The 26,741-nt window shown below is 41.1% G+C and overlaps 2 protein-coding genes across 3 annotated transcripts; one reads left to right on the forward strand and one right to left on the reverse strand.

Annotated features, from left to right (window-relative positions):
* Positions 1–217: 217 nt before the first annotated feature.
* prph2la (peripherin 2-like a) lies at positions 218–3,686 on the reverse strand. Of its 2 annotated transcripts, none has more exons than XM_077621020.1 (4): positions 3,247–3,686; positions 2,368–3,153; positions 1,410–1,656; positions 218–1,168 (listed from the first exon to the last, which is right to left on the reverse strand). In XM_077621020.1, exons 2-4 carry the CDS (start codon positions 2,946–2,948, stop codon positions 929–931), a joined length of 1,068 nt encoding a protein of 355 aa, XP_077477146.1. In that variant the 5' UTR covers positions 2,949–3,153; positions 3,247–3,686; the 3' UTR covers positions 218–928. The 2 variants fall into 2 exon arrangements, with proteins under 2 accessions (XP_077477146.1, XP_077477145.1); XM_077621019.1 differs by having other exon boundaries at positions 218–1,201; positions 3,247–3,681.
* Positions 3,687–4,383: 697 nt separating this feature from the next.
* Positions 4,384–25,569, forward strand: eif2ak4 (eukaryotic translation initiation factor 2 alpha kinase 4). Its single transcript, XM_077621210.1, has 39 exons — positions 4,384–4,716; positions 4,800–4,915; positions 5,222–5,324; positions 5,381–5,554; positions 6,204–6,284; positions 6,373–6,518; positions 6,594–6,694; positions 6,776–6,933; positions 7,441–7,979; positions 8,599–8,714; positions 8,859–9,013; positions 9,085–9,518; positions 9,795–9,864; positions 9,930–10,019; positions 10,102–10,224; positions 10,306–10,410; positions 10,531–10,594; positions 10,683–10,762; positions 10,857–10,958; positions 11,317–11,367; positions 11,882–12,118; positions 12,285–12,360; positions 13,102–13,223; positions 13,456–13,505; positions 14,744–14,912; positions 16,208–16,324; positions 16,439–16,504; positions 16,586–16,756; positions 16,898–17,032; positions 17,585–17,692; positions 18,157–18,285; positions 19,762–19,848; positions 20,973–21,085; positions 21,174–21,229; positions 21,699–21,802; positions 22,197–22,265; positions 23,269–23,313; positions 24,546–24,661; positions 25,265–25,569. The coding sequence occupies exons 1-39, from the start codon at positions 4,588–4,590 to the stop codon at positions 25,320–25,322; spliced, it is 4,965 nt and encodes a 1,654-aa protein (XP_077477336.1). The 5' UTR covers positions 4,384–4,587; the 3' UTR covers positions 25,323–25,569.
* The last annotated feature ends 1,172 nt before the right edge of the window (positions 25,570–26,741 follow it).

The following is a 26,741-nucleotide window of genomic DNA, read 5'->3' on the forward strand; positions in this document are numbered from 1 at the left end:
AGAGAGTGAGCTTAATATCTAAATATCTAATATCAAAATATCAACAGTAAACACTGTCATAATTTGACAGCGAGCGAACCCGGCGACCAAATGTCTGTTCTACCAAACGTCCGTTCGACCAAACGTCCGTTCGACCAAACGTCCGTTCGACCAAACGTCCGTTCGACCAAACGTCCGTTCGACCAAACGTCCGTTCGACCAAACGTCTTTCGACCAAACGTCCAGTCACGGTGCTCGACGTCCAATCTCTCTGAAGTGGGAGGGCTGACAGCCTTAGTTCGAAATGGATTGGACGTCCACTAGTGCAAAACTCATTTCAATTCAGAGCACAAAGATAAAATGAAGGCAGTATTTAGGCTTCTTGTGCGGGCCACATTCAATGATAGTTTCATAATTTCCAATCAAAACGGTGTAGTGGACCACAGGCCGTCGATTGGACACCCCTGCTTTCGGCTAATAATGTAGATTGTCTATTTTACAGCCATTCCACAGCCAAAAAAAGATCCCTTCAAAATGTTGAGTTGGAAGTGGAGTGAATGTAAACTTAATCCCAATACTACCTCTTATCATTTAAAAAGGCATCTTTTAGCAGCACGCAAGAATTCTCGTAAATCTTGTATGATTGTCTTACTCAAATGTTAGAACGTCCTTTTGGAAACGTCTTCCTTCAGGTGGCTTGTGGAGAGTGCAGTGTGAGTAAGGCAAGGCAAGGCCACAGCATCCACGGCCACACTTTAAGCCCTCAAGCAGAAGAGGCAAATTATTTAGCATGAATTAAAAAAGGCTTCCGATCAAGTGGTTAGGGCAGCTCATCATGTCAGGTTCTTTGGAACATCAGTCGTGATCAGTCATGTCCTTTTGGTTCGCCCGAGTCCGGCGTAGCATCCTTCCAACAGAATATTTGCTGTAGTCTGGACAAAGTTGGTGATCAGCTGGCTGTGGGTTTTTGCTGGGGAGGCACGTTGTCCGGCCCGTAGTGAGCTCTGGAAGTAGAAGGTACGTTGATGTTGGGGTCGCCGTTGTTAGCGGGGTCCACGTGGTTGTTTTTGCTGAGCGTCTTGATAATGTTCAGGTTGATGCGTGCCGTTTCTATGAAACTGTTTTCCAGCAGCCAGCCCTCAGAATCACAGTCGGGGTCTCCCAGTCTCAGCATGTTCTCCAAGGACGTCTGGAGGTAACGCACGCCCGTCAAAACTGACAGCTAAAACAAGACCATAGAATTACTAGGTAGGTATTCATCTCTTGGTTTCCAGATGGGCAAGTGTTTACTCCTATGATGATAAATATGGTTAGCGTTTCATCGAATATTGGTATACTATGCTTCAGATGACTAAAGGCAGATCATATTAAATGAATGGAAGAGAATTAAATTGATGCAATGAGGGGAACAATTGCCACAAACGACTGACCTCGAAGAGCCACGTGATGAGCACGGTGAGGCCAATGGAATGTACGATGCCGGTGTAGTAGTCCGAGAGGGCCTGGTGACACCCTTTGGTCCACAGGTTGAGCTGCTCCGTGTGGGGGTCGTAGTTGAAGTGGGCGGAGTTGTTGCTCACCTGCTGCTGGATACACGGCCGGGGTGAGTTTATGTTACAGCAGCTGAAGGGGACGCCATCCATCAGGTACTTGCCTTCCACGTTACTCCTCAGGCGACTATACAAGGGGGAAAAATTAGTTTCCATGTTTTGGGTGAATTTTTGTCTCTTCCTTACCATAATTTTAGGCTAAGCCCAAAACAGTTGGTTTGGATCATTTGTATGCTTTCATAAGAGCCTGTTTTTTGCATAGTAATGCTTGATTGCTGCCCTGATTGGACGTCTAGCGCTGTCAATGGCAGTTAGATATGATTTTTTTCAATACCAGCCTTTACAATTAAAATGTATTTGATGTTTATGACTGCCAATTAAAGGGAATGAGTTAAGGGCTACAAGCAAAAAATCATCCAAATACTACAATGATATCCAAAATATACCTACTTATATATTTTTACTACTAAAAAACTATAAACACTAGACAGTAAATAATAGTTATTTAGATATTAATATATTCAAACAATTATGTAAACTGACTTAGTTATGAATGAAAATGAAATACCGTATTTTCACGACTATAAGGCGCACTGCATTATAAGGCGCACCATGACACATTTAAATTTTTTTTCCATATATAAAGCACAGGTAGTATAATATCTAAATATTTGTTTAACTATTCAGTGAGGTCTGAAAGGAATCCTATGTCGGGTATGTTTTATGTATAATATCTGACAATAAAATGACTTGACTTGACATTATGTCATGATCATGTATCCTTTTTAGGCAAAAATGTCAGAAAGTGGTGCTAATTAAAGGTGTGTTCGGTACTCACTCAAGCACCTCTCGATGAGACATGTCCAAATAGCGGTTGCTGATCCACTGGATTCGGAACCAGTCTGAGTAAGCCTTGTTGCCACAACACTGAAACTCTATCTGCAGTGTGTCCACGGCACGCTTGAGGAAGCATCTTCCTGGCGTGTCTGTGTCCTTGTAGTACTTCATGGCCATGGTTAGGCCTTCTCTCAAGGATTCATCCAGCTCCCAATGCATGGTGTAGCACATGAGGGCCCCGACCAGCACGCAGAACGTGAAGAAAAAGGTGCAAATGATGTAGGGTAACATAATCAACTTCCAGCGGAGGAACTTGGCCGTGTCGGCGCAGTCGTAGCAGATCTTCCCGCCCAGAAAGTTAATGGCGCAGGCGATGAGGCCGACAGATATGAGCATGTTGGGGACGTACTGAATGTCCGTGTCGGCCATCAGCTCCCAACGCTTGTTTAGTTCCACCTTGAGGAAGAGGCCCAGGCTGAAGAGGATCACGCCCGTCACCACGGAGATCCAATTTAGGATCCAAAGCACCTGAGCTAGTTTGTCCCTTTTAGTCCTGGTAAAGGTCACTTTCAAAACGGCCATTGCTTATATCGTTTGTTTTCCCCTGCCGATGGATTAGAGGACGGTAGAAAGTCGGGAATTGGCCTCGAAGAGTCGCTCTGAAGATGTGAAGACTTGTCCGGGAGTCCTTTCATAAGCGGCTTAACCTCTTTTTGTTGACGCCGTGTTTAGTGAATTCCACATGCTTCCATAGCAAAACATGATCAGATAGCAAAGAAGTGTCTTTCTGGAATGACAATGAGTTTTGAGCCATCAACTGGGTCCAGTTTTGTTCAAGAAGAAATGGGAACATATCTTGTCTGGTGTCATTTCTACTTACCTTCACCTGCTCGGTGAATAACCAAAAGGGTCAAGTCATTAATCCGTCTTTTTCTTCTTGTTGACTTCAGGGTGTGGTGGAGTAAAGCAAAGAGTAATTTTGGTTGTAGACAGCTCGGTAGTAAAAAAAGGCAGCCACTGGCTCTAGTAGCCAAGCAATGACCCTCCTCCTAATCCCTTTTAATCGTTATTCAACCCTGCTCTGACAGGGATTTGCACCTACCTTCTGCTACCAATGCAAATTTAACTGTCCTAGCTGAGGGGAAAGTAAGGACTATTGTGTGTGTGTTTGTGCATGCAAATCGGACTATCATTGAATTTATTGATGCAAATCATGAAAGATTAATTACAATTATTTAGCATCTACCATATTTTCCACACTATAAGTCGCACTGTGTTTATAGTTTGGCTCGGCCTGTGACTAATACTTAAATAAAAGACAATACACATCCTGGATTCCACCTCTTTAACCTGCTGCCCTCTGGCAGGTGCGACGGGACCATAACAGCCAAGACAAACAGAGTCAAGGACAGTTTCTTCCCAAGAGCAGTCACTATATTCAACTCGAATACTGCACCTTGGATGACCTAATCGACTAATTTCTTATCTTGGACTTTCACTAAAACTCCATAGGCTGCTAACCACTTGAGTCACTTTTGTACCTACTTATTTATGTGACCAGTCATTAATATATGTTGACTACTTACTTATTTTGTTTAATAATTATTATGCTGACTACTTATTTATTGCTTATTCATTGTTATTGTTTATTTGTTTGTTGTTATTTGTGCACTTCCCTACTTATTTATGTTGTTGACTAATTATTTATTCCTTTTTCCTTATTACTTATGTTTGTTGTTATTTGTGCACTTACTTATTTATGTTGTTGACTACTAATTTGTTTATCATGTATTGATCATTTAGTTATTTGTTTGTTGCTGTTATTTGTGCACTGCGTGGTGAAGCTTTTAATCAAATTATACTTGTGTAAAGACAATAAAAGCATTCAATTCAATTCAATGATGTTATGTTTATCAAATGACACTGACTCAAAATGGCCGATATGTGACGACGCCAATCTCCCGTTTTGGATTCATGTATAGTAGCATTGGCACGGGACGTGATGACGTCAAAACCTGCGACGGGGCGTGCGGCAGACACGCGACAAACCACTATTGGCGATCGCCGAAGAACTGAAGTTCGAGTTTTAAAAAAGTAAAACACTTAAATCTCAGTAACTGGACAATCGGGCTGTAAATGTATCGAAATCTGACCTTCCGATTTCACGGCTGGGTTATTACGGGGCTGCGGATGGTCGCCATGTAGACGCGGCGGAAGAAGAATGAGCCGTCAATTTATCTCCAAAGAGGCCACTGATGACTACATTAGCCAACAGGAAAATGAGTTAGAAGCGCTCGCATCTATTTTCGAGAAAGACTTTAAAGATCTGCGGAAAAACGATCCATGGAAGGTAAGTGCGACGTAACAGCAGACGCCCTCCCAAACATTTTCGTGTGCATTGGAATTGTTCTCTGATCCACTCCTTCATTTTAGGTGAAAAGACCCCCCGAAGTGCACCTTTGTTTGCGCCCCAAAGGCCTGAACCATGGCCAGGAATGCTACGTGACGGTGGATCTCCAAGTCAAATGCCGATCCAACTATCCAGATGTGTAAGTGCTAATTTATTCAATTTCCACTCCAGTCTTTTCCCATAAAGTTGAACATATCTAATCTAAATGTCAAATACAATGGACCCCAGTTAGTATCTATCACATCCCCTTCGCCATTGTATCATTCATTTCCTGAACCACTTAATACTCACTAGGGCCATGGGGGTGCTGGAGCCTATCCCAGCTGAGCGGGCACGAGGCGAAGGACACCCTGAATTAGTGGCCAGCCAATCGCAGGGCACGAGGAGACAAACAACCATTCACGGATAAAGAGCAAATGCTGATCGTTTTTATTTGACGTCACAGGCCTCCGGAGCTGGAGCTGACAAACGTCAAAGGGCTTTCCAACGATAACCTGCAGACCCTGCAAAGCCAGCTCACCAAACTGGCATCGGCACAATGCGGAGAGGTGAGAGCTAAGGCGCGGCAACGGACGCCCCTTGTCTGACACCCTTTGTCGGGCAGGTGATGATTTACGAGCTGGCGGACCACGTCCAGGGATTTCTGAGCGAGCACAACAAACCGCCGCCGTCCTCCTTTCACGACGAAATGCTGAAGAATCTGCGCAGAAAACAGGAGAAACGAGATCTGGAGGAGCAGCAGAGGCAAGACCAGAGGCGCAAGCAAGAGGAGGAGATGGTTAGTAAGAGATCATTGTTTTTTTTTGTTTTTTTTGTCCCTGGGGGCCAAATCCGGCCCACCACAACATCTAGTGTGCCCTGTGAAAGAAAATCATGCACATCAACTTGATGTTTTTGTTAGAAATAAAATGTATGTAAAATTTATTTCTGATCAAGGACTCCTGATACTGAACAATATTCACAAACGTACAGTTAAGAAAATAAAACAATTTATTTTGAGAATATTTTATATACTTTTAAAAATAATATTAATAAAAGATCAAAATGAAAGATATGAGTAAATAGATAAAGAGAATAAATATTGTTTTCATTTTTAGTTAAATAAAGAAAACATGAAAAGTGTATATATATATCCACATATATCCACATATACATATATACAGATATATATATATATATATATATATATATATATATATATATATATATATATATATATATATATATATATATATATATATATATATATATATATATATATATACACATACATACACAGTGCATTTTCTACTATATATTTACATATAGTACACTAGTGAAATGAACTATGACAGACGCTCGCCTCAGCTACCAGCTTTCTTTTTCCCCCCTACTATTTTGGAGGAATTATGCTGTAATGGATGTGACAAATGCTTTCTTTCTTATAGAAAAAGGAAATAATGGCGGTGATCCAGAGACGAGAGGAGGAAAAACGAGAAGAAAAGAGGAGAAAGGAGATGGCCAAACAGGTCGCAGAGCTTCACAAGTCAAATTGGGAACACGTAATTTAATTCAGTACGTATTTGTATAAACTGAGTGCTGGTGGAATCTTAACAGGAGCGTCTTGAGAGTGAAGAGCTACCAATCCCGTCCAGCGTGTTGGGAAGGAGCCCGCCCGTTTCATCCGGAACTCCTCCTGACTATGCAGACGCGAAGAAAGGAATGTCAAATCGCCGACGGAATACCTCAAATACACGTCACCGGTACGTAAACGTTAAAATTTGACGTTATTTTGAAGAGCAAAACATTGCAGTTGTGCTCTCGATTTATCCGGTTAGACGGGAGACCATCAGTGAAGACAACTCACACACGCAAGAGCGTCTTCACTTTAGCAGCAGCACCTTTGGAGAACTTGATGTGCACAGAGGGAAACTTTTAGGTGGGACCAGAGCTCGTGAAATGACTCTTAATTCTTAACTCTTAACTCTTGTTCATGTCTTGCGTGTGTATGACGCTGCAGGAGTGAGCGAGAGGTTTGGCCGGAATGTTTATTATGGCTTCGAGGCCAACTCTGGTGACTTTGCCGTCATTTATGAGTGGTCGCTGCGCTGGAACAAGAAAATTGGCAAGTTCCTCACCAGCCAGGAGACAGCGAAGATTGTCAACTGTAAAAAACAGGCAAGTATACCAGAAGATATTACTGTTACTTTTGTCCAAAGCTGTTGTCCACAGGTGTCAAAGTGGTGGCCCGGGGGCCAAATCTGGCCCACCGCATCATATTGTGTGGCCCGGTAAAGTAAATCATGAGTGCCGACTTTCTGTTTTAGGTTCATATTAAAATGAAGAGTATAGATGTATATTACATTTCCTGATTTTCCCCCTTTTAAATCAAAAAATGTAATTTTTTAATCCATTTTTTCTGTGTTTTTAGTTCAAAAATCATTTTGTAAAATCTAAAAATATATAAGAAAAGCTAAAATAAACATTGTTTTAGATCTATAAAAAAATGGAATAGTCAGGGCTTTTAATCCAGTTCTTTCAATCCATTTATTAAAAAAAAGTCTAAATATTATATCTAAAATGGTCCGGCCCACGTGAAATCAAGTTGACGTTAAAGCGGCCCGCGAACTAACCCGAGTCTGACACCCTTGCTCTTGTCTAAACTTGACTTTGAACTCTCTGAAGATCCACGCAGCAGAAACGGAGTTCAACTCCCTCCTGCGACTTGAGCACCCTAACCTGGTGCACTACAGGGCGCTAAACTCCAGCGAGAAGGAGGACTGCCTTGTCGTGGACCTGCTGATGGAGCACGTAGCCGGCGTGGGCTTGAATCAAAGTCTCGTCGCTAACACCCCCGTCCCCCTGGACAAGCTCTGCCACTACGCGGCCCAGCTGCTGGCCGCGCTTGACTACCTGCACTCCAACTCTGTGGTCCACAGAGATTTGAGGGCCTCCAGCGTACTGCTCGACTCGGAGGGGAACGTTCGACTCAGCGACTACAGCTTATCCAAAAAATTCTCCGACATTTGCAAAGAGGATATTTTCGAGCAGGCTCATGTGCGGTTTTCGGAGGACACAGAAATGCCCACTAGGGTGGGCAAAAAGGGGGATGTGTGGAATTTGGGACTGATGCTGCTGGCTCTTAGTCAAGGCAAAGAGGTGAAAGAGTATCCTGCGACGGTGCCTTCAAACCTGCCACCTGACTTCAAGGACTTCCTGCAAAGGTATGTACAGATTCATATATAGTAGCAAAATCATCTGTATTTTGAAGCTGTATTGTGAGATTTTTTTTTGTAGAAAAATGCATTCACAGAGAGCAAAGTGTAGCTCTTGGTTCAACTAAGAAATCTTTTTCGTTAATACTAGTGTTTCCCCAGTGCTTGCTTTAAGAAATTAATAATAATACATTTTACAAGCCCTTTCTCTTTCAACTGATTCTGATTCTCTCTAAATTTTGCGCTCGGCCCGATTACCGATCAGATCGGGGACAATCTGCTAATTAGCATAAAGGCCATTTTTTTTCTATCAAGAGTGACATGACAGCAAAATCTAAAAAAAGAGACACTACACATATTAGAAATGTGTACATTTTTATGCAATAAAATGCTGGAATGGTATCTGTGCAACACTAGTCAATACGATCAAGTCGCAATTCACTGCCAGTAACTAACTACCTGGCAACCTCGGCCAATTGCTCCTCTTATTAATGATTGCAATTCCCCTTATTAAGTGATTAAAAAAATACAAATGCAACGCGGCACATATTTACTCTCATACGGTGCACGTAAAAGTCTAAAATTTTGATTTAGGTATGAGTAACCAATGCACACCATGACTTCTCAGGTGCATCTGCCTGAATGATGTGGATCGGTGGACGACCCAGCAACTTTTGGAGCACAACTTCCTGAAGCCTCCATCACCTAAAAACCAACTTCATTTCCACGAAAACAGCCCAGAAGGTAAATAAAAGCATGTTTACTTGGACATTTAACATTATTATTATGGATGAGTTTTTGAGGAAAGAACAATCAACATTTTTGGTGGCGCATGGAAAAATTGGAATATTTAAAAAAATTGAATTTCTTTTTATTCTTGTTCTCAAGATCTTGCAGTGGATTTTGCATCATCTGTAATCCCACGTAGCCACCTTCTCAACGCTCCCTTTAGTCCTGGCGTGCAGAGACAGTTCTCTCGTTACTTCAATGAGTTTAAGGAACTTCAACATTTAGGGAAAGGGGCCTTTGGTGCTGTAATTAAGGTACAGAAGTCTCTTTTGGTCAATTGTTCAGGATTTATCTAATGGTCAAAATTCTGGCCTCCCTTATTTAGGTTCAGAACAAGCTGGACGGTTGTTACTACGCTGTGAAGCGCATCCAGGTTAACCCTGCCAGCAAGCAATTCCGGCGTATTAAAGGCGAAGTGACGCTACTGTCGCGTCTCAACCACGAGAACATCGTGCGCTACTACAACGCGTGGATCGAGAGAAGCGAAGTGGCAGCCAAAGGCACGGCCAGCAGCGGCGACGTCTCGGAAGCGACCAGCGACGCCGAGAAGCCGCCTCCCATTAGGAAAGGCCCGCTCAGGCTCAACGAGCTGGGCCTTCTTGACAACGCCGAGGACATGGCGCCGCCTCCGGCCCTGTCCAGCTCAGTGGAATGGTCCACGTCCTTAGAAAGGTCTTCTAGTGCTAAATGCAGCCGGCACCAGTCCAGCGACGAGGACGACGACGATGATGACGACGACGTGTTCGGCGCCTCTTTTTTGTGAGTACGTTCGGAAGTTAAAGCTAAAGGTTGTTTGCTCTAACTGAGAAGATGATACAGTAAAAGCCATATTTTGGTCAAACATAGAACATGTTTACTTTAGGGTGGAATAAGATTTCAGAAGTAAATTGATATGAATGTAGTTTTATGCCCATTTTGATCAATTTACATTCAAGTGATATACGAAAATTTCAGCAATCATCCTATTGAATCGGGATTGAATTGAATACACTGAATACATGCCCCCTACTCACCGAGGTGGTTTTTGCCCTTTAGGCCGTCCGACGACTCCATCAGTGACGTGATCTTTGACAATGGCAACGACAGCACAGACGAAATGTCGCAGGTTTGATTGTTTCTTCATTCGTTTGGCTGTCCTCAAATCAGTGCAACAAACGTGTCTTCCCATAGGGCGAGCGGAGTAAAAGGCTGTTGAGCGAAACGACGGAAAGCGCAGACTCCGATCGACCTTTTGCCATCGTGCATTACCTGTACATACAAGTGAGCGTCGACTCAATAGACCACCAATACCACTAGATGTCACTCCATCCCTTGTTAACAATGCTGTTCTGCTTTGTCGCAGATGGAATACTGTGAAAAAAGCACTTTGCGAGATACAATCGACCAAGGTTTGCATCAGGACCAGAATCGGCTCTGGAGGCTCTTCAGGGAAATCCTAGATGGGCTTTCTTACATCCATGAACAGGTTCTATTTTGAAATTGTCAAACACCTTATATATTCTTTGTCCTTTTTTTTCATTGAACATTTTTATCCTCCTTTTTTAAGGGAATGATTCACAGAGACCTAAAGCCTGTCAACATTTTCCTCGACTCGCAAGATCAGGTGAAAATTGGTGACTTTGGCCTGGCAACTGACCATCCGGCCACTGTGGTAATTGTTAATCTGTACACATCATTGTTGTTGGGTTTATTTCCACTTTTGTTAGTAAACCGGTTGGAATAGCTTGTATTTAATTGTAAATGGAAAAAAAATGTGCTTTCTCTCTCCCAGGCTGAAGGTAAATTTGAAATGGAAGACAGCAACTCTGCAGCGATACAAAAACTGGATCCCACAGGTGAAAGGATCCAGAATACCTATTTCTTAATTTAATTTACAAACATTTTCCGTCTTCTAGCATCCTACCGCAACTCTCTCATCCATAGGAAACCTGACTGGAATGGTTGGGACAGCTCTTTACGTTAGTCCAGAAGTTGAAGGAAATACCAAAGCTACCTACAATCAAGTAAGATTTTGTATTTTTGGTTTTCATGTCCTTGTCCAAGTGTTGCGTTTTGAGCTTACATAATTTATACGCATCTCCTTTTGTTCGTTCCAAGAAAGTGGATTTGTTTAGCCTGGGCATCATCCTCTTTGAGATGTCTTACCGGCCGATGATCACTGGAGCTGAGCGCATTTCTGTCTTGAGCCAGCTACGTGTGGTAGGTGGACAATTGAAGTGCATCACGTCAAGAAATTCAGCCTATGATAACATTTTTTTAAATTATAAGTTGCAGTAACCAAAGAATACACCACAGAAAATAATATACTAAAGTTGCATTGGAGGTTACGATGGATTATTTGGGGGACCAGTTTTTTAATTGATCAGAAAACAAGAAAAAAATGTGTACCTAAAGGTGCACATTCAATAGATAGCCTATTTTAAAATCATTTCCATATATATAGGGCGCGCCGCACTATAAGGCGCAGTGTCTGATTTTGAAGTTTTAAATTGAAGTCTTTCCGGTGCGACCTATAGTGCGGAAAATATAATGCGGTCACTTTTTTTTCTTCTCACAGGAGGCCATTGACTTCCCTGATGACTACAGTAAATATGAGCAAGGAACACTGGTAAGGGGATATTTTTTCGGTACACGGTCGATTGGTCACCCGGAAGGTTATTGATAATTACCATTTAAATCGTTGCTCAAATTCCCTAAATACAAACTGTGAATTACTATTTAGTCATACTTAATGCCCTGTTAATTATTAGGCTAAAGAAAAGCTTCAAATTTCCCGTACTTTTATTGTTTTTTGTTGGAGAACTTGTTAAGACCCTGACTGACGTAGCTTCTTAAAGGGACAACGCATGTACATACAAACTCTTCTACACTCACGCGTCGGCTCAGTGAAACTGCTCATGGCCATTGTTGGCTTTTATTGATGCTTAGACCGTGTTGTTTTACCTTGTTTTGTTGCCGGTCTTTTGGTCGCCCGTTGTCGCGGTCCGGGCCACCAAAAGACCGCGACCAAAAGACGGTGACCAAAAGACCGGCAACCAATCGATCGCACACGTTTTTATTCTCTGCTGGAATTGAAATACATGCTCCTTGTTATCTCTCCTTTGGCGCTTGTGTCATTTCAGAGGAAAGTGATCGAGTGGCTTTTGAAGCATGACCCTGCACTGCGGCCCACCGCTCAGGAGCTCCTCAAGAGTGATCTCCTGCCTCCTCCCCAGATGGAAGAGTCGGAGCTGCACGAAGTGTTACAGCACACGATGGCCAACATCAATTGCAAAGCTTATCGCAGCATGGTGGCCCAGTTGTTTGCTCAGATTAATTCCCCGGTCATGGATTTCACCTACGATATAGACCTTCACAAGGTTTGACACCAACTTTTCTTCCTAAAGTTCTCTCGTCTGTCGGTAGATGTCAGTGTGGATGATTGTTTTCCAGCATCAAACCCGCTCCCGCCCCGCAAAGGCATGTTAATGCGTGTTCCGCGTCTTCTGATCCTTAACAGAGGTTGTTTGTTTTGTCCCCCTCCAGGGCAGCTTCAGCTTCAGGACTGCCAAATTGCAGCAGCATGTGTATGAGACGATCACCAGGATTTTCAAGAAGCACAGTGAGTGTGGACGGCTTCCTTTTGGCATTTTTTTGGCGTTTGGGAAGATGACGTTGCTCTGCAAACTTTGGAGACTTTGATATCCGCTTCATTGAAATGGCGCATGAACAATAAATGCACTGTTTTGAAGACCAAGAATCGACACACGGTGCCTGTGTTGTTCTGTGCTGTATTTGTGGGAACCATTGATTATCTCCAGCTGTACTTGGACATAAAGACCCCGGGGTGTGCAAACATTTGTCTCAGGGGGGCGCTTTTAGAACAATCAAAGGATGCAAGGGCCAACGTGAAATCCTCCCACTCATTAATTAAACAAACCATGGGAATTGGGTACAAAAAAAATGCTGGAGCCTACCAATGGCAGTTAATAGGTCCAGAGTTACAGGCAAAAAAAAAAATCTATATATAAAATTCATTCATTTATTTTGCGAGCCGCCAGCCAATCACAAACATGTTTGTGTGTACTATATTTGTCAAACAAGATACTGAAATTTTTACATTTTTCAACACGTTTGCTGCATTAAGTGTTGAAGCTGAGAAGTGTAGGCTGAATTTAAGCTTTTTGTGCATGCCATACACAATTATATTTTCATCCTAGGCTCTGGGTGGATAAAAACTGGGAAGTGGGCCGTAGTTTGTATTTTTTTTTTTGTATCTACTCACACGCACGACTTCTTTCAAGAGGAAGGTCGTCCTATCTTATACATATGCTTACATCCAATGTGTTTTGTTTGTCATCAGGTGCCGTACGCCTGCAGACGCCGTTGCTGCTTCCCAGACACAGGAAGCTTTGTGAAGGCAGCGAGCCGGCCTGTTTCATGGACCACAGCGGTATGCTGGTGACGCTGCCCTACAATCTTCGTGTGAGAGCATTTCACTTTGTGCAACGTGTGGCTCGGGATCTGCATGCGCTTACTAGAAAAGGGAGCTCTTATTCAATTACTTTCCATCCTGCTGACTCACACAAGCAATGAAAAAGATGTCTTTAGGGAACCCTTTGGACTATGTGATCTACTGATGACTCTTCCTTATGCTCCGTCATCAGTCATTTTTTTTCAAACGCATCCAATAACTCAACTTTTCTTTTTATTGTAGACGGCGTTTGCGAGATATGTCGCCCGAAACAACATAACACTTCTTAAGAGGTAAAGATCAAACTTGGAAAGGGCCCATTGTTGTTGTAAATGTTTATGAAAATATGTTTTGGAAAGATGCGGCACCAACATTTGGATTGGATTGGATTGGATAACTTTATTCATCCCGTATTCGGGAGATTTCATTGTGACAGTAGCAAGAAAAGGCACAGTTATAAGTTAGACAGTACAGTCGCAAAGGCAGCAGAACAACAAAGCAAAAGCACAAAGTACAAAGCAAATCAAAGTCAATGGGATCATTAAGAATCACCAAATCAAAATTAAGACAGAAAAGCAGCAAAAACACAAAACGAGCAAGGGAGGACGGAGCTACCGCCACCGGCTGCCACTTGAACGGCACCATCTTGGTTTCAGTAGCAAAAAGACGTTGTAAAGTTGGACAAAAACTGGAACCACCCAGTACTACCGAGGTAGAGAATATGCAGAGTCACTCTTCCAAGCTTATCCGCACAGTTCCTCAGTAGTCTGGAGCTGAAGACAACAGTAGCAGAGTAGAACCCCTCGACTCGGTTGCTGGTAAGCGCCGACAGCTCTTCCTTCTTATCCCACGATGGAATGGTTGGTCAGAAGCGTTGCCTCTCCTCCCGGCACATTTGTCCAGCTCCGAATCCCCGGCGGCACCGAGGTGTTGCTCCTTCCGCTGCGTATTGTAACAGCTAGTCCCATGTGTGTGACAGCGTAGGCATGGCTGAATGGTTCCAAAAAAGAAGTAGCTGAAAGAAGCCAGGCTAACAGAACAAGGAAAGTTGCAAAAACATTAAAGTAAAAAGTATAGTAGTACAAAGTAAAAATGAATCTATTAAGAAATATTAAAATGTACTTAAAAAAAAGATAGAAGGGCTGTAAAACACGAAAATATAAGTGTACAGAGCTACTGCCACTGGCTCCCGCGTGAACGGCGCCATCTTTCTGTCTTAATTTAGGATTAAAGCAGCAATAACATAATTCTCTTCATCCTCTTCTCAAATTATTATTATTTATATTTAAATATTTAGTGTCATTGTGAATACCTTAAGGTATGGTAAACTAATCATAGACTACGGTGCGTTTCTAGTTGAGGTTGTCTTGTTGACCTCGGGGCCAAACTCCATCGTTAACTGAGGCTATCATCAAAAATAATTATGAAGCTCGTAAAAAAAAAGTGTAATTGTATATAATTTTCATGAATTTGGTATAATGTGCCTTCACGTCTCATTTAAACACATTCCGACGTCTTCCTCTTTCCCAAGATACAGCATTGATCGGGTTTTTCGGCCCAGAAAGTTGGATCGAGCTCACCCCAAAGAGCTTCTGGAGTGCGCCTTTGACATCATCACGCCCGTCACCAACAGCCTGCTCCCAGATGCCGAGACCATTTACACCATCTCCGAAATAGTCCAGGAATTCCCCGCACTTCAGGTTGCTTCCTTTATTCAATATTTGAAATACCTCAAGTGTCAGAGTGCACCACGCCGCCCTGACTCACTTCCCATACAGACGGAACATTTTGTTGACCGGTTGCGCGTCCTTGTCCTATGCCATCATCTCAACCTGCCTTGTTTATTTATTTTTGCCCCCCCCCCACTCCCCCCTAAATGTCCCACTCGCATGCCTAACATACCAAGCTGTGAGGAAGTCTGTCAGATTTACACCATGTTTATTATATACACCCTAAATCAGTTTGGTACAGCTTACTCCACTTCCTCTCCTCCCTCCCTCCCTGCAAAATCCATTTCCTGTCCACACTTCTTCCCAGTGCTGCCAGTTGTGGCCAACACGTCGCTTGAACCCAGTCAACTTAGGTTCAAACTTTGCAGGAGTCCTTCGTGCCACTAAACTCACTGCGAATTCTTTCAACTTGTCGGCTGCCATTTTCAGTGACAGATGTTTAATCCATTTGAACTGTTCATTCCCAGTTCAAATGGATTGCATGTCTACTAATAATAAATTAATGAACTGAATGAAAAGAGATACGATTGGAAAAAGATGGCACTGTAAGAATTCACTAGCGATTCAATAACACAAGAGGGTTTGCACATGTTGTTTTGTTAGTTGGTGCCTAAAAAGGTATTAATACAACATAGATGTTTTTTTTAGAAAGATCTGGCTCCAATTTGGCATTTTATGTATCCAATTAAAAAACTTATTTATTTGTATTATGCCAAACACTAATAATAGTACCAGCAATCACATATATTGGTGCAGGTAGCCATTATGGCATTTTTATTGTATAAAAATGTGCATAATTTTCATGTAAAGTAATGCGATGCCATATTTTGGCTCTCAATAGCTAATATGATTTTGTGAAAATGTATTCAAGGGATATCTCGATCCTGATTGTTTTCTTTACACCCAATTCAATTATTTTTAAGCTTTAAGTGTTGCCCATATTTTTAAAAAATTAAAAATAATGCAAAAATATCGTAACCAATAAATGGTACATCACATTTTTTGTAGTAAAATGAGCCCTGTGGGTACCACTTGAAAAAAGGCTCTAGCTTCAAATATTACAAGATGCTTTATGATGAATAGTGAGCGGTTTGCTTAATAATTTTGATTTACATCACCTAATCGAATGACAAAATCTGCTACTGTTCAATACTCCCCAAAACATCTTATTATGGGTGCAATGCTAGTTCTATTGAGCGAATAACATTAGTATCAATGGAGTTGCAGTCTGAAAATGTCAATATTTCCTCCCTCTGCATTTGCAGGAGCGGAATTACAATATTTACCTGAACCATACCAGCTTACTGAAAGCCATCCTGCTTCACAGCGGAATCCCTGAGGATAAAATTAACCAGGCCTCCAACATACTGTGTGATGCCATGGTGAGTAACTGTCCCACACTTATCACATCTGTCATCCACCTGGTGTGTCTGTACCAACTTACCCGCTAGTACTTGTCTAATGTTGTGTCCTCCTCTGGATTTTTTTCCCCCTAGAGCGAAAAACTGACCAAACGTGAGGTCGAGGCAAAGTTCTGCAATTTTTCACTGTCCACAAAAAGTGTAAGTGTCCACCAGGTCCTTGAGTGATCTGGCTAAATTCATTTTGCAGCCTTGGAACTTTGCGTCCTCTCTTGGGTCCAGTTGCAGGTGATGTACAAGTACATCGAACAAAAGGGGTCTCTGAAAGAAGTGGCACCATTGTTGACCTCACTCACCAAGCAGAAGACAGCCGTCACGCAATTGGCAAAACAGGGTCTCAAGGACCTGGAGGAGGTCACTCTGCTACTTCAAAGACTTGGAGTCAAACTGCCAGTAAGAGCATCTCTTGCAAATTAACTGACTTAATAGAGTTAAATGGAGATAGAAAGTCGAAAATGTCATGTTTTTTTGTTGCGAAAAAATATCATTTGAATTTACAAGCCCTATTTAATGGAGATTTTGGCCTCTCTACAGGTGGTAGTGAATTTAGGTCTAGTGTACAAGGTGCAGCAACACTCTGGGATCATCTTCCAGTTTGTGGCCTTCATCAGGAAGCGCAAACGAACTGTTCCAGATATACTGGCGGCTGGAGGACGCTACGACCACCTGGTACTTTTCATGTATACTTCAAATACGCTCACTACATTGACTTACCGTATTTTCACGGCTATAAGGCACACTTAAAAGTCTTAAATTTTCTCCAAAATAAACAGGGCGTCTGATAATCCAGTGTGCTTTATATATGGAAAAAAAAAATTAAATGTCATTCATTGAGGGTGCGCCTTATAATGTGGTGCGCCTTATAGTCGTGAAAATGTGGTATACTTTTTAGTCAGGGGTGTCCAAACTTTTTTCCCCTGAAGACCATTTTCCCCACAAAAAATCAAAGGCTGCAAGGTCCAACTTGAAATCCTTCCACTTTTATTTGTTAACTAGACGATCGGAATCAGGTCAAAAATATTCAATAGTGTTTTCATCATTTACTGCGGGCCAATAAAAAGTGGTCAGTAGTTTGGAAACTCCTGTCTTGAATCGTGATATGGTCTTTCTTTTCTTAGAACTATCATAGATCGTCCAATACCATTTTGGGTCTTTTGACTCCAAAAGGTTTGTCATGTAAAGTTTGCATTTTGTTTTGACATGAAGCATCTGTGATTTTAGATCTTGGAATTTCGGGGGCCGGCCTCCACGGCGCCGGTACCTTCTGCAGTAGGTGCCAGCGTGGCATTGGACAAAGTCTGTGCTGTGGTGGCCAGCATGGAGGAACCGGTGAGGAACACGCACCAAAACATATTACGTATCATAGAATGGAAGACAGTCATCTTTAATGCTTCATAGTATTCGTCTGGGATTCTCAGGAGAAATAGATGAGGAAGCTATGATTCTATTATTAGTAACTATTAGGATGAGTGTCTCAAATCTTTCATTAAAAGTGTAAATGATCATTTAAATGATAAATCAGTTCATCGGTTATCTTATTCTGTCTCAGACCAAAATCCTGACGTAAGCCTTTATATAATGTGGATAATAGATGAAGGCATATTCTATTTTTAATCCACATTTTTCCTTTAGATTTTGGTTTCAACGTGACTGCTTTCAGGCAGACGTGTATTTCTCAGCCCACAACTGTCATTGCAACTCGATTTCAGCGTGTTAATAGTGCGATCACTGACATAAAAATGCATCCATGTTGTTTCAATGACATTTTCTCTATTTGTGTTCTATTTCCTCAGCCTTCAGTAAGCGCTTGTGATGTCCTTGTGGTCCCAGTGGGACACTCATCCATGTCTAGAGCCATCAGCGTTGTCCAGAAGCTGTGGAGCAACGGCGTCACTGCCGATATCGCGTACGACGTCTCTCAGGTGCGTGTCAATCTAATTCACTCTTAAATATGACCATCATGAATAAATGCCAGGCACATTCCAATTGTGTGACCAATGACTATTTCTGATGCCAGTGCATATTCTTTAAAACACTTTGCAAAAAAAGGAGGCAAGAGGTTAATACATGTCGCCATTTAGTTCCATGAATGTGTCACCTAAATAGCTGTGATAATTCTGAACCCTTTTTTGATAAGCCTTTAAGTCATGCTCTTAACTTGAGCATTCGATAAGGACTCAATGCTGTCTGAAAGGAATTCTCCCTCAATGTTCTTGCTGATAGGACTGAGCAGAAACAATGTCATACAACTGTCAGCACTTATGAGAGGCTTATCGGCCTCCGAGACTACGCTATCAGCAAATATAAACTGTATGCGCAATGAAGCCATGCCCACTCGTAGAAAAGTTCTTAATGGCCCAATAATGGGGTCTGCAGAATCAATGAATCAACCACTGTCACCATGATAATTAGGATTCACATTAACACCTCGGAACACAATAGAAATGTCCATGGAAAGGCCCTTTGTGAATTCTATTCTGCAGCAAATGACATCTGCCCCCGATAAATTAGATAAATTAAATACTTGACGGTGCAGAATCGGAAATATGTAATATTCTAGATAACGTGCAGGATTTTGCATGTTTTAGGGGCATGCAAACTTTACTGTTTCAACAGTATTTTTGTCTCAAAATGTCCCCCCTACAAGCTATAATTGAAGACAAAATGAAAACCGTATTATACATGAGAAGTCCAGGCGCCTAACTATCAATGTCCCGATGCTTTTTTTGTCAGGTAACGTTTGCCGATTCCGATTCGATAACCATATTTTCAGAGCAGTGAGAATAATGAAAAAATCAGGTAGTCTTTAAATGATAAATCATATTTTTTTGTGAGCTGTCCCGGTACTTTTGCAAGAAATGGTCAGTTCCCAAATATTACGCAATGTTCTGTTACTATCATTAGTTTCTATAGAGAAGTAGTCCCACTGTTTGTCTGGTGGTTTGATTTACAGCAGCCAAAAAGTATAATTGAACTGAAAAACACGTAAATTCTGGATCGGAACCAATCTTGCGATCCGTTTCTGACGATGTTTGCTTCCATGGTCGTTTATAATGACAGCTTTTAAGTGGCCAAGTTCTCAAACTCGAACGCCAGGAACAAATTATTAAGAATTAGTTTCCGACTGGAAGCAGGCAGCCTCGTGCTCTGTAATGGTCGACGGCTTTTGTGTGGGTTTAGCCGATTACGTGTGCAGCCCGACGTCAAATAAGTTGCGAGACCTTGAAAACAGCTTATTCAGATTAGGCCTCAAACACGTCAACATTTTCGAGAGAGACTTGCAACACACTTTGTTTGCAAAAAAACAAACAAAAAAGACAGAAAAACGAATGAATTTAAATATGTATGCAACTTTCTTTGAGACTTTAATTCTGAATGATGCTGTTTTGTGTCATCAGTCTCAGGAGACGTTGATGGACCACTGCCGGCTGGCCGGCATCACGTGCATGGCCATGGTGTCGGACAAAGATGGGAACTACGTGAAGGTAATTTTGTTATGGCTTTCAGGAATTCTTCCCAGGCTTGCGTGGGTTTTTTTCTGGGTACTCTAGTTTTGTCCCACATTCCAAAAACATGCAGAGTAGACTGGTTGAACTCTCTAACTTGCCCCTAGCCGTCCCCTTATTCCCTGCGATTGGCTGGTCACCGATTCAGGTTAGCTGGGATAGGCTCCAGCACCCCCTGCGACCCTTTTAGGGTCAGCAGTACAGAAAATGAATGAATGAAAAAGTCAATACATCTCAAATATATTCATTCATATATATAAAACTGTTTTTCTTTTTGTTTGTTTAAAAAAAGGAAATATAAAACTGGAAATATGCTCTGATTTCTGTAGTTAAGTTTTAATTGAGAACTACGGAAGTTTTATTAAAATTAATTTAGCAAGAAAATGAATGAATGAAAGTCAATAAATGTCAAATATATTCATATATATATTTAAATTCAAACTGTTTTTCTTTTTATTTGTTAAAAAAAGGAAATATAAAACTAGAAATATGCTCTGATTTCTGTAGTTCATAAGTTTTAATTGAGAACTACAGAAGTTTTATTAAAATGTATTTTAGCAAGAAAATGAATGAATGAAAAAGTCAATACATGTCAAATATATTCATATAAATATTTATATTCAAACTGTTTTTATTTTTGTTTGTTTAAAAAAACAAAAAAGAAATATAAAACTGAAAATATGCTGATTTCTGTAGTTCATAAGTTTTAATTGAGAACTACTGAAGTTTTATTAAAATGTATTTTAGCAAGAAAATAAATGAATGAAAAAGTTAATACATGTCAAATATATTCATATAAATATTTACGTATATTCAAACTGTTTTCCTTTTTGGTTGTTTAAAAAAAAGGAAATATAAAACTGAAAATATGCTCTCATTTCTGTGGTTCTTAAGTTTTAATTGGGAACTACTGAAGTTTTATTAAAATGTATTTTAGCAAGAATCAAAAAGTCGTTACACGCAATTTACTTTGGGAGACCATATTAAGCCCCCAGACCACCAGTTTGACACCCGTGCTTTTGGTTCACTAAGCATCTGTCCTTTAGTTTACAAACAGCTGGCCTTCATTCCACTGAAGCACATTTTTGATCAAACATCAACAGGTCAAATCCTTGGAGAAAGACAAACAGTCTGAGAAAAGGGTTCTTGAGTTGGAAGTGGTGGAGCACATCATTCATAAATTCCGGACCAAATTCTTAGAGGAAAGATCCATCAGGTAAAGCTATCGTCTTGTCATCTGGCACAAAGTGCTGCTTTGCTTTCTGGGAAGCTCCACACACAAGTCACTCCTTGTTCTTCTGCAGGGACATATCGGAAAGCATGGGCCAAAACCCCAAAGGCTCCCAGCTCACCAATACAGGTACTGCGTGCGTGCGTGCGTGCGTACACCACCCCCGCTCCCGGTTTACGCCGCATTAGCCGTGTGCCGGCCGGACTCCACACTTAACAGTTGGACCTTTGTTTCCATGCGGAGTTAATATTTCCCAAATCAAAGTCGAACATTACGAAACAGAGATTAACGTGTCAATCTCAGTGATGAGAGATTAGCGCCTCAAAGGATTAGACTAAAGTGGTTCGTTATTCACCCCCATTTTCAATTATTGTGCATATTGATCACACCGTCCCTGATTTTAGGACCAACCTGTTACTGAGTAGGGATGTTCCGATCGTATATTTTTGCCCTATGGGAGGGTTATTAGCGAAAAAAATGATTTTTTTCCCAGATCAATTGTGCAGTACAAAATGAGGTTGCAAACAGATTATATTTGGTTATTTGTTTCTAATAAATGCACTTAACTTTTTTTAATTTTCTTTTTGGTGGCCTACAGGGTCTTCCGAGCAATATGGCAGCAGTTGCAGCATGAACATGAACGTGAATGTCATCAGTTCGGAGAAAGTGTCCGCTAGTGCAAGACGCCGCTTTGAGACTCAGGTAAACTCAGCCAAAACCATCCATCCACGTTTTTATATGAAATGGTTCACTGCAATACTTGATGGATTTTTACAGTTATCTTGTAATTTAGCAACATATTGCGGTTCATTGTAAATTGAAAAATGAATTGGGCCCACTTTATTTTCAACGCATGAAGTAGAACCAACTGAAGTTTGTCGTTGCCCTCTCTTTTTATTGCGTACATTAGCAAAGGTCTATTTTAAAGGGTTTGCTTTTGTTTACAAGTGAACATATTTGTTAGTCTGTGTCATTTTATTTTCAAGTTTTCTGTTTCCATTTGTACTTTTACTCGGATCATGGAAACAATTCTTTTCTTCCACCCTTTTCCCTTTCATTATTTCTGACTTTGTTTATCTTGCTCTCCCTCTCTCAGATCCACACCAGATTACAGACTCTTGTAAGCAGTTTACAAAACAAGAGCAGTGACATCGAGGTCCTGGCAGTAAGTCATTTTGTTTGTTTACCCATACATACACTTCCCCCTTTCAGTACTGTCCCCCTTTATCTTTCCAATTCAACTGTGACATGTCTGAGCGCCCAAAAAAAGGCTTTCGATAGCTGCAGCGTGAAAGATCAGAAGAAGCAGAACTTTTAGAGTTGTTTACCTCATGCCATGCTCTTCCAAAATAGCCCCCGAATCCCACATACGGCTATATATGGCATAGTGAACACGTACTTTAATATTTGACTGCCATTTTTGAGTTTTTGGGTGTTGTTTCACGCTGGAGTTCCAATAATTCTTATTTAGTTTGTTGTCGTGTGTTCCAAAAAATGTTTGGCGTTCCCGCAAAACTCTGGCTGTTTGTAAATATGAGTTATTAAAAAAATCCCATGGCTAATCACCTTCGTTTCACTAAACCACAGGTGTCAAAGTGAGGGGCGGGGGCCAGATTTGGCCCACCGAATAGTTTTCTGCGGCCCGTAAAAGTAATTTATCTGTGCTGATTTGGTGTTTTATGGTTAATTTCAAATGAATATTCTAAATCTGAAAAGAAAAATGACTATTTTCCCTTTTTTTAGAATTAAATAAATGTAAAATAAACTTTTTAACCCTTTTCTGATCCTGTGTTTACCAAGTCAAAGCGGCCCCCTCCAGCTTTTGACTTTTTGTGAAAGTGTCTCCTGTGGTTTGGACACTTAAACGTTCGCACAGGCTTTGTTGTTGCATGTCAGCAGCCTGTTTGCGTCTCAGTCCAACTGGAACACAGCAGCCCTCATTTTTCCAACGATAGGCCCATGAGGCAATTAGCCCCTTCCTGGGAACGGGACACGGGCTGTTTTTTTTTTTCGAGCCAGGCATAGTGGAATTTTGAGTAATCGCTCTTCTGCGAGAATGACGTAACCTGTCGAGTGAGATTGTACAGAAGGCCGAATCCTTACGCCGTTATTTTGAAACACAATAGCGAACTAAATGGAATATTTGAGCTTGTTATTCTTTTGTGCAGGTGGACCTTCAGAAGGAAACGCTGATCTACTTCCTGTCTCTTGAGGTCGGTGCCTTTTATGACTTTGTCAAACGCATTTCAATCAAAGGCTGCATCCTGGCCTTGGTAGGAAAGAGTGGCCATTAAGAACCCAGACAGGAAGTGGGGATCCCGTCTCATTCCTTGCGCGTGGCCTCTTTGCAGAGGTGGGAACGGGGGAACACCCTAATTTTTTTCCGCTAATTCGGAGACCCATTTATCTAGCGCTGCCCCTTCTCCGAATTCGATGCAAAGAGGCTCAAAACGAGCAATTTAAATGTCTATAATTGAGCTCACGGCCATCAGAAAACTGTCAATTCACCAGTCGATTAATTCCGGCAGACATAACGGCCCCCCGAATGAAAGTGTAATGACGCCAAAAAGAAGTTCGACACCTATGGCCTGCACGCTTGCTTAAGGGGTGTTAAAATTCACATTCCAAAGCGCTGAGCGAAAGCCTCTTTGCAATAACTGCAGTTCCAAAAGAGCTCAGCATTGAAAGCACTTAATGATGGTATTACATTGTAACTCAAAACAAGGGAAATAATGGTGGAGGCCAAGCGCCGTTCGTTATAGAAGCGCCACCTCGTAAATAAATGGGCTACCTTTGCAAATCGTACCAAATGTACAAAAAAAATCCTGTTTTTGTGGATAATGTAGACCAGACATAGCTGCAATAATCGGAAAACTGTACGATTAACCCTATTATCACTACGTACCATATACAGGGAGTTTCAATATATTTGACACCATTTCGTAGGCAAATAAAAGACAGCAAAGAGTGGAGCAGGTTCGCGTAGTCCTCAGAAGAGTGTTAGAAGAGCAATTCCAACCCTTTTCTTGACATTTTTGCAGTTTGTGCCTTCTTTGTAAAATTTGTGAAGAAGCCACGCTGCACTGTATTCAGTGACCGAGTCCCAGCATACTGTAACACGCAAAATGCCTTTTCTTTTCAAGTGAACGGCATTTTTTAATCTGAAAAGATGGAAATGCCAAATGTTACAGACAAAAACTTGAAACGTTTCTACACAAGCTATGAAAAATTGCGGGCATTTCAACGAAAATTGTCAAAATTATTGCCCTTTCGAAATAGGGTTAAACATTTTGGAAAAGCCCCTGTTACCTTGGTGTGTTTTTTTAAATCCTGCCTTTGGATGTCGTCTTTTTTTATTATAAAGTTTATCAACGAGCAAACTAATATGTGAATAGCATGTGGTTAATTATAGCAAGTTCCAACTTTCTGTGTGTCTCCCCCGCAGTTTGAAAGTGAAGAGCAGTTCAACAACAGTGTGAAGACTCTCCTGTCACGACTCCCCAAGCAGCGCTACTTGAAGTCCATCTGCGACGAGATCCACACTTTGAAAATGACCAAAAGGTACCATTCCGAGTCTAACAATTAGTCATATCCCCAATCCCGTCATCGTTATCGACGCCCGATAGAGCCATTTTCGGAGTTTTGGATTTGATCACAAGATCGGATCCAGTGCAGTAATCGTGTGTTTTTAGTACTACGGTTCTTTTCGGCCGCTGTAAATCAAACAAATATTGTCAATCTCCCCAGCAATGTTACATCCTTTGTGTTTTGAGCCTCTAGTTTTGTGACACCCCTTAAAGATCAGCCTCACGAAGGATTGTGGGGGGATTTGTTTCAGAATAGGGCGCTAGAAAAAAACTTTAACGTTTCAGTTTCCTGTCGGTCTTTTTGATCAGGAGATCGCAACTGATTCAATAGTTGTTTTTAGTACTATGGTGCATTTTGGCTGCTACATCAAACCTTAGATAGTATATAGTAAAATAACTGTTTAATATTTGTAAATAGAGCATTTCTTAAAAGAGGTTCACTTTAATTTAACTTAATAGCTCGCCACTTTGCAGGTCAACTATGGCGATTGATTGAGTTGCTGCTTGTTTCCTCATTTTTGAAACGGAACACTTTTGCTCTAAAATTGTAAAGTTGACACTTCTCCTCTTCCTCCAGGGTGGCTGTGGTGGTCTTGTACAGCTTGAAGGATGATTACTACAAAACCCTCCTGTGAAAAGCATGGATTTCCCTGCCCTGACTTGAGTGCCTGGATGTTGAGAATCCTTTGCACGCCTTCCACCAAGAAAAACATCTTTGCGATTGTCAACATAGCTCAGGTTCCTCAATGGACTTGTAGTGCACCTTAACAAGGTTTGTGAATTTAAATAATGCCTTGGTACTTAATTTTTTTTATGAAAACAGTATTTCTCTTTTGTAAGACGTAGAACTGAACATAGGAATAAATATTTTTCTCAAATGCGGTGATTGGACGTGTTAACATGGAAGCAAAACCTGTTTTTCTTACACGTTTATTTCTCAAAATGAGTAAATGTTACAGTTTCACTTATTTACAGCTTGGGAACAGAGAAATAAATAAGGCAGTACTAAATATAGCAGATTGGTGTAAATGCTCTAAAATGTACAGAAACTTTGACTACCAAAGTTAATAGTCCAAAAAAAAAGAAAAAATAACTCAAACTATAGTATTAATAAATAAAGCTATGTGAAAAAATAAATAGGGAACTCTTCTGCTCAACTAATTTTGACTAGCTTTTTACACTAAGTAGAACAAAAAACAGGGAATATTTCACACTTCATTTTAAAGCACGGGATCAAAACATCAATAGCGACCAATCTACTAGTTTTGGCGTCACAATCCTCTTGGTTTTGGAGAGATTTTGTACATCGGAATTGGTTTGAGTGATGATTGAAAAGGGGAATTGCGCCCTAAGGCCACGGAATTATTGGAAAGATTCACAAAAACGTTCCTTAAATGTTCAAATGAAAACATTTCAAAGCATTTTTTGTCTCTTCTGCTAATAACATTCTCAACTTCCAGATAAGAATCGCTAAAGCAGACCATCAGAGGGTTCGGTTAAGGTTGCGGGGGGAAACTGTTGGCGCCCGTTTGCACGGAAGATTCCAGAGGGAATTCTCACAGATTTTTTTGAGAGGTTTGTGGGAATGTTTTATCCGTCCAACATTTGGCCCTTAAGAAGGCATTGACAAAATAAGTATACGAATACAGTACTGCTGTCACATAGAACAAACTAACAAACATTCTAGAGCAGGATGTCGTCTATAAAACCTGCCGGACTATTTTGGTGGCCCTGAAGTACTTCTTTTGACCTCCCTGCTAAAGGGACAGGAAAATGTTGCTATTCCTAATCTAGTCAGAAAATAGGTGGTTAAAAAAAGGCTATTTGGGGCATATTCACATTTGCCGTTTAGTTTGGGCTAAACCAAAACGTCGGTGATGCGCACTTTTTGAGCTAGTGTGAATACAAACCAAACACAAAGACTGTGGGCTTATTTTCCATTGACTTTGGGTCAGTTCCTGTTTTTTTTAGGATATCTACAGGTCACTTCCTATTGATTTTGGAGCATTCGTTTTCTAGCTCTGTTGCAGTTCCGTTCTCCTCAACATCCTTCT

Source organism: Stigmatopora argus, chromosome 15 (genome assembly GCF_051989625.1).
Source record: "Stigmatopora argus isolate UIUO_Sarg chromosome 15, RoL_Sarg_1.0, whole genome shotgun sequence".
NCBI classification, from domain to species: Eukaryota; Metazoa; Chordata; class Actinopteri; order Syngnathiformes; family Syngnathidae; genus Stigmatopora; species Stigmatopora argus.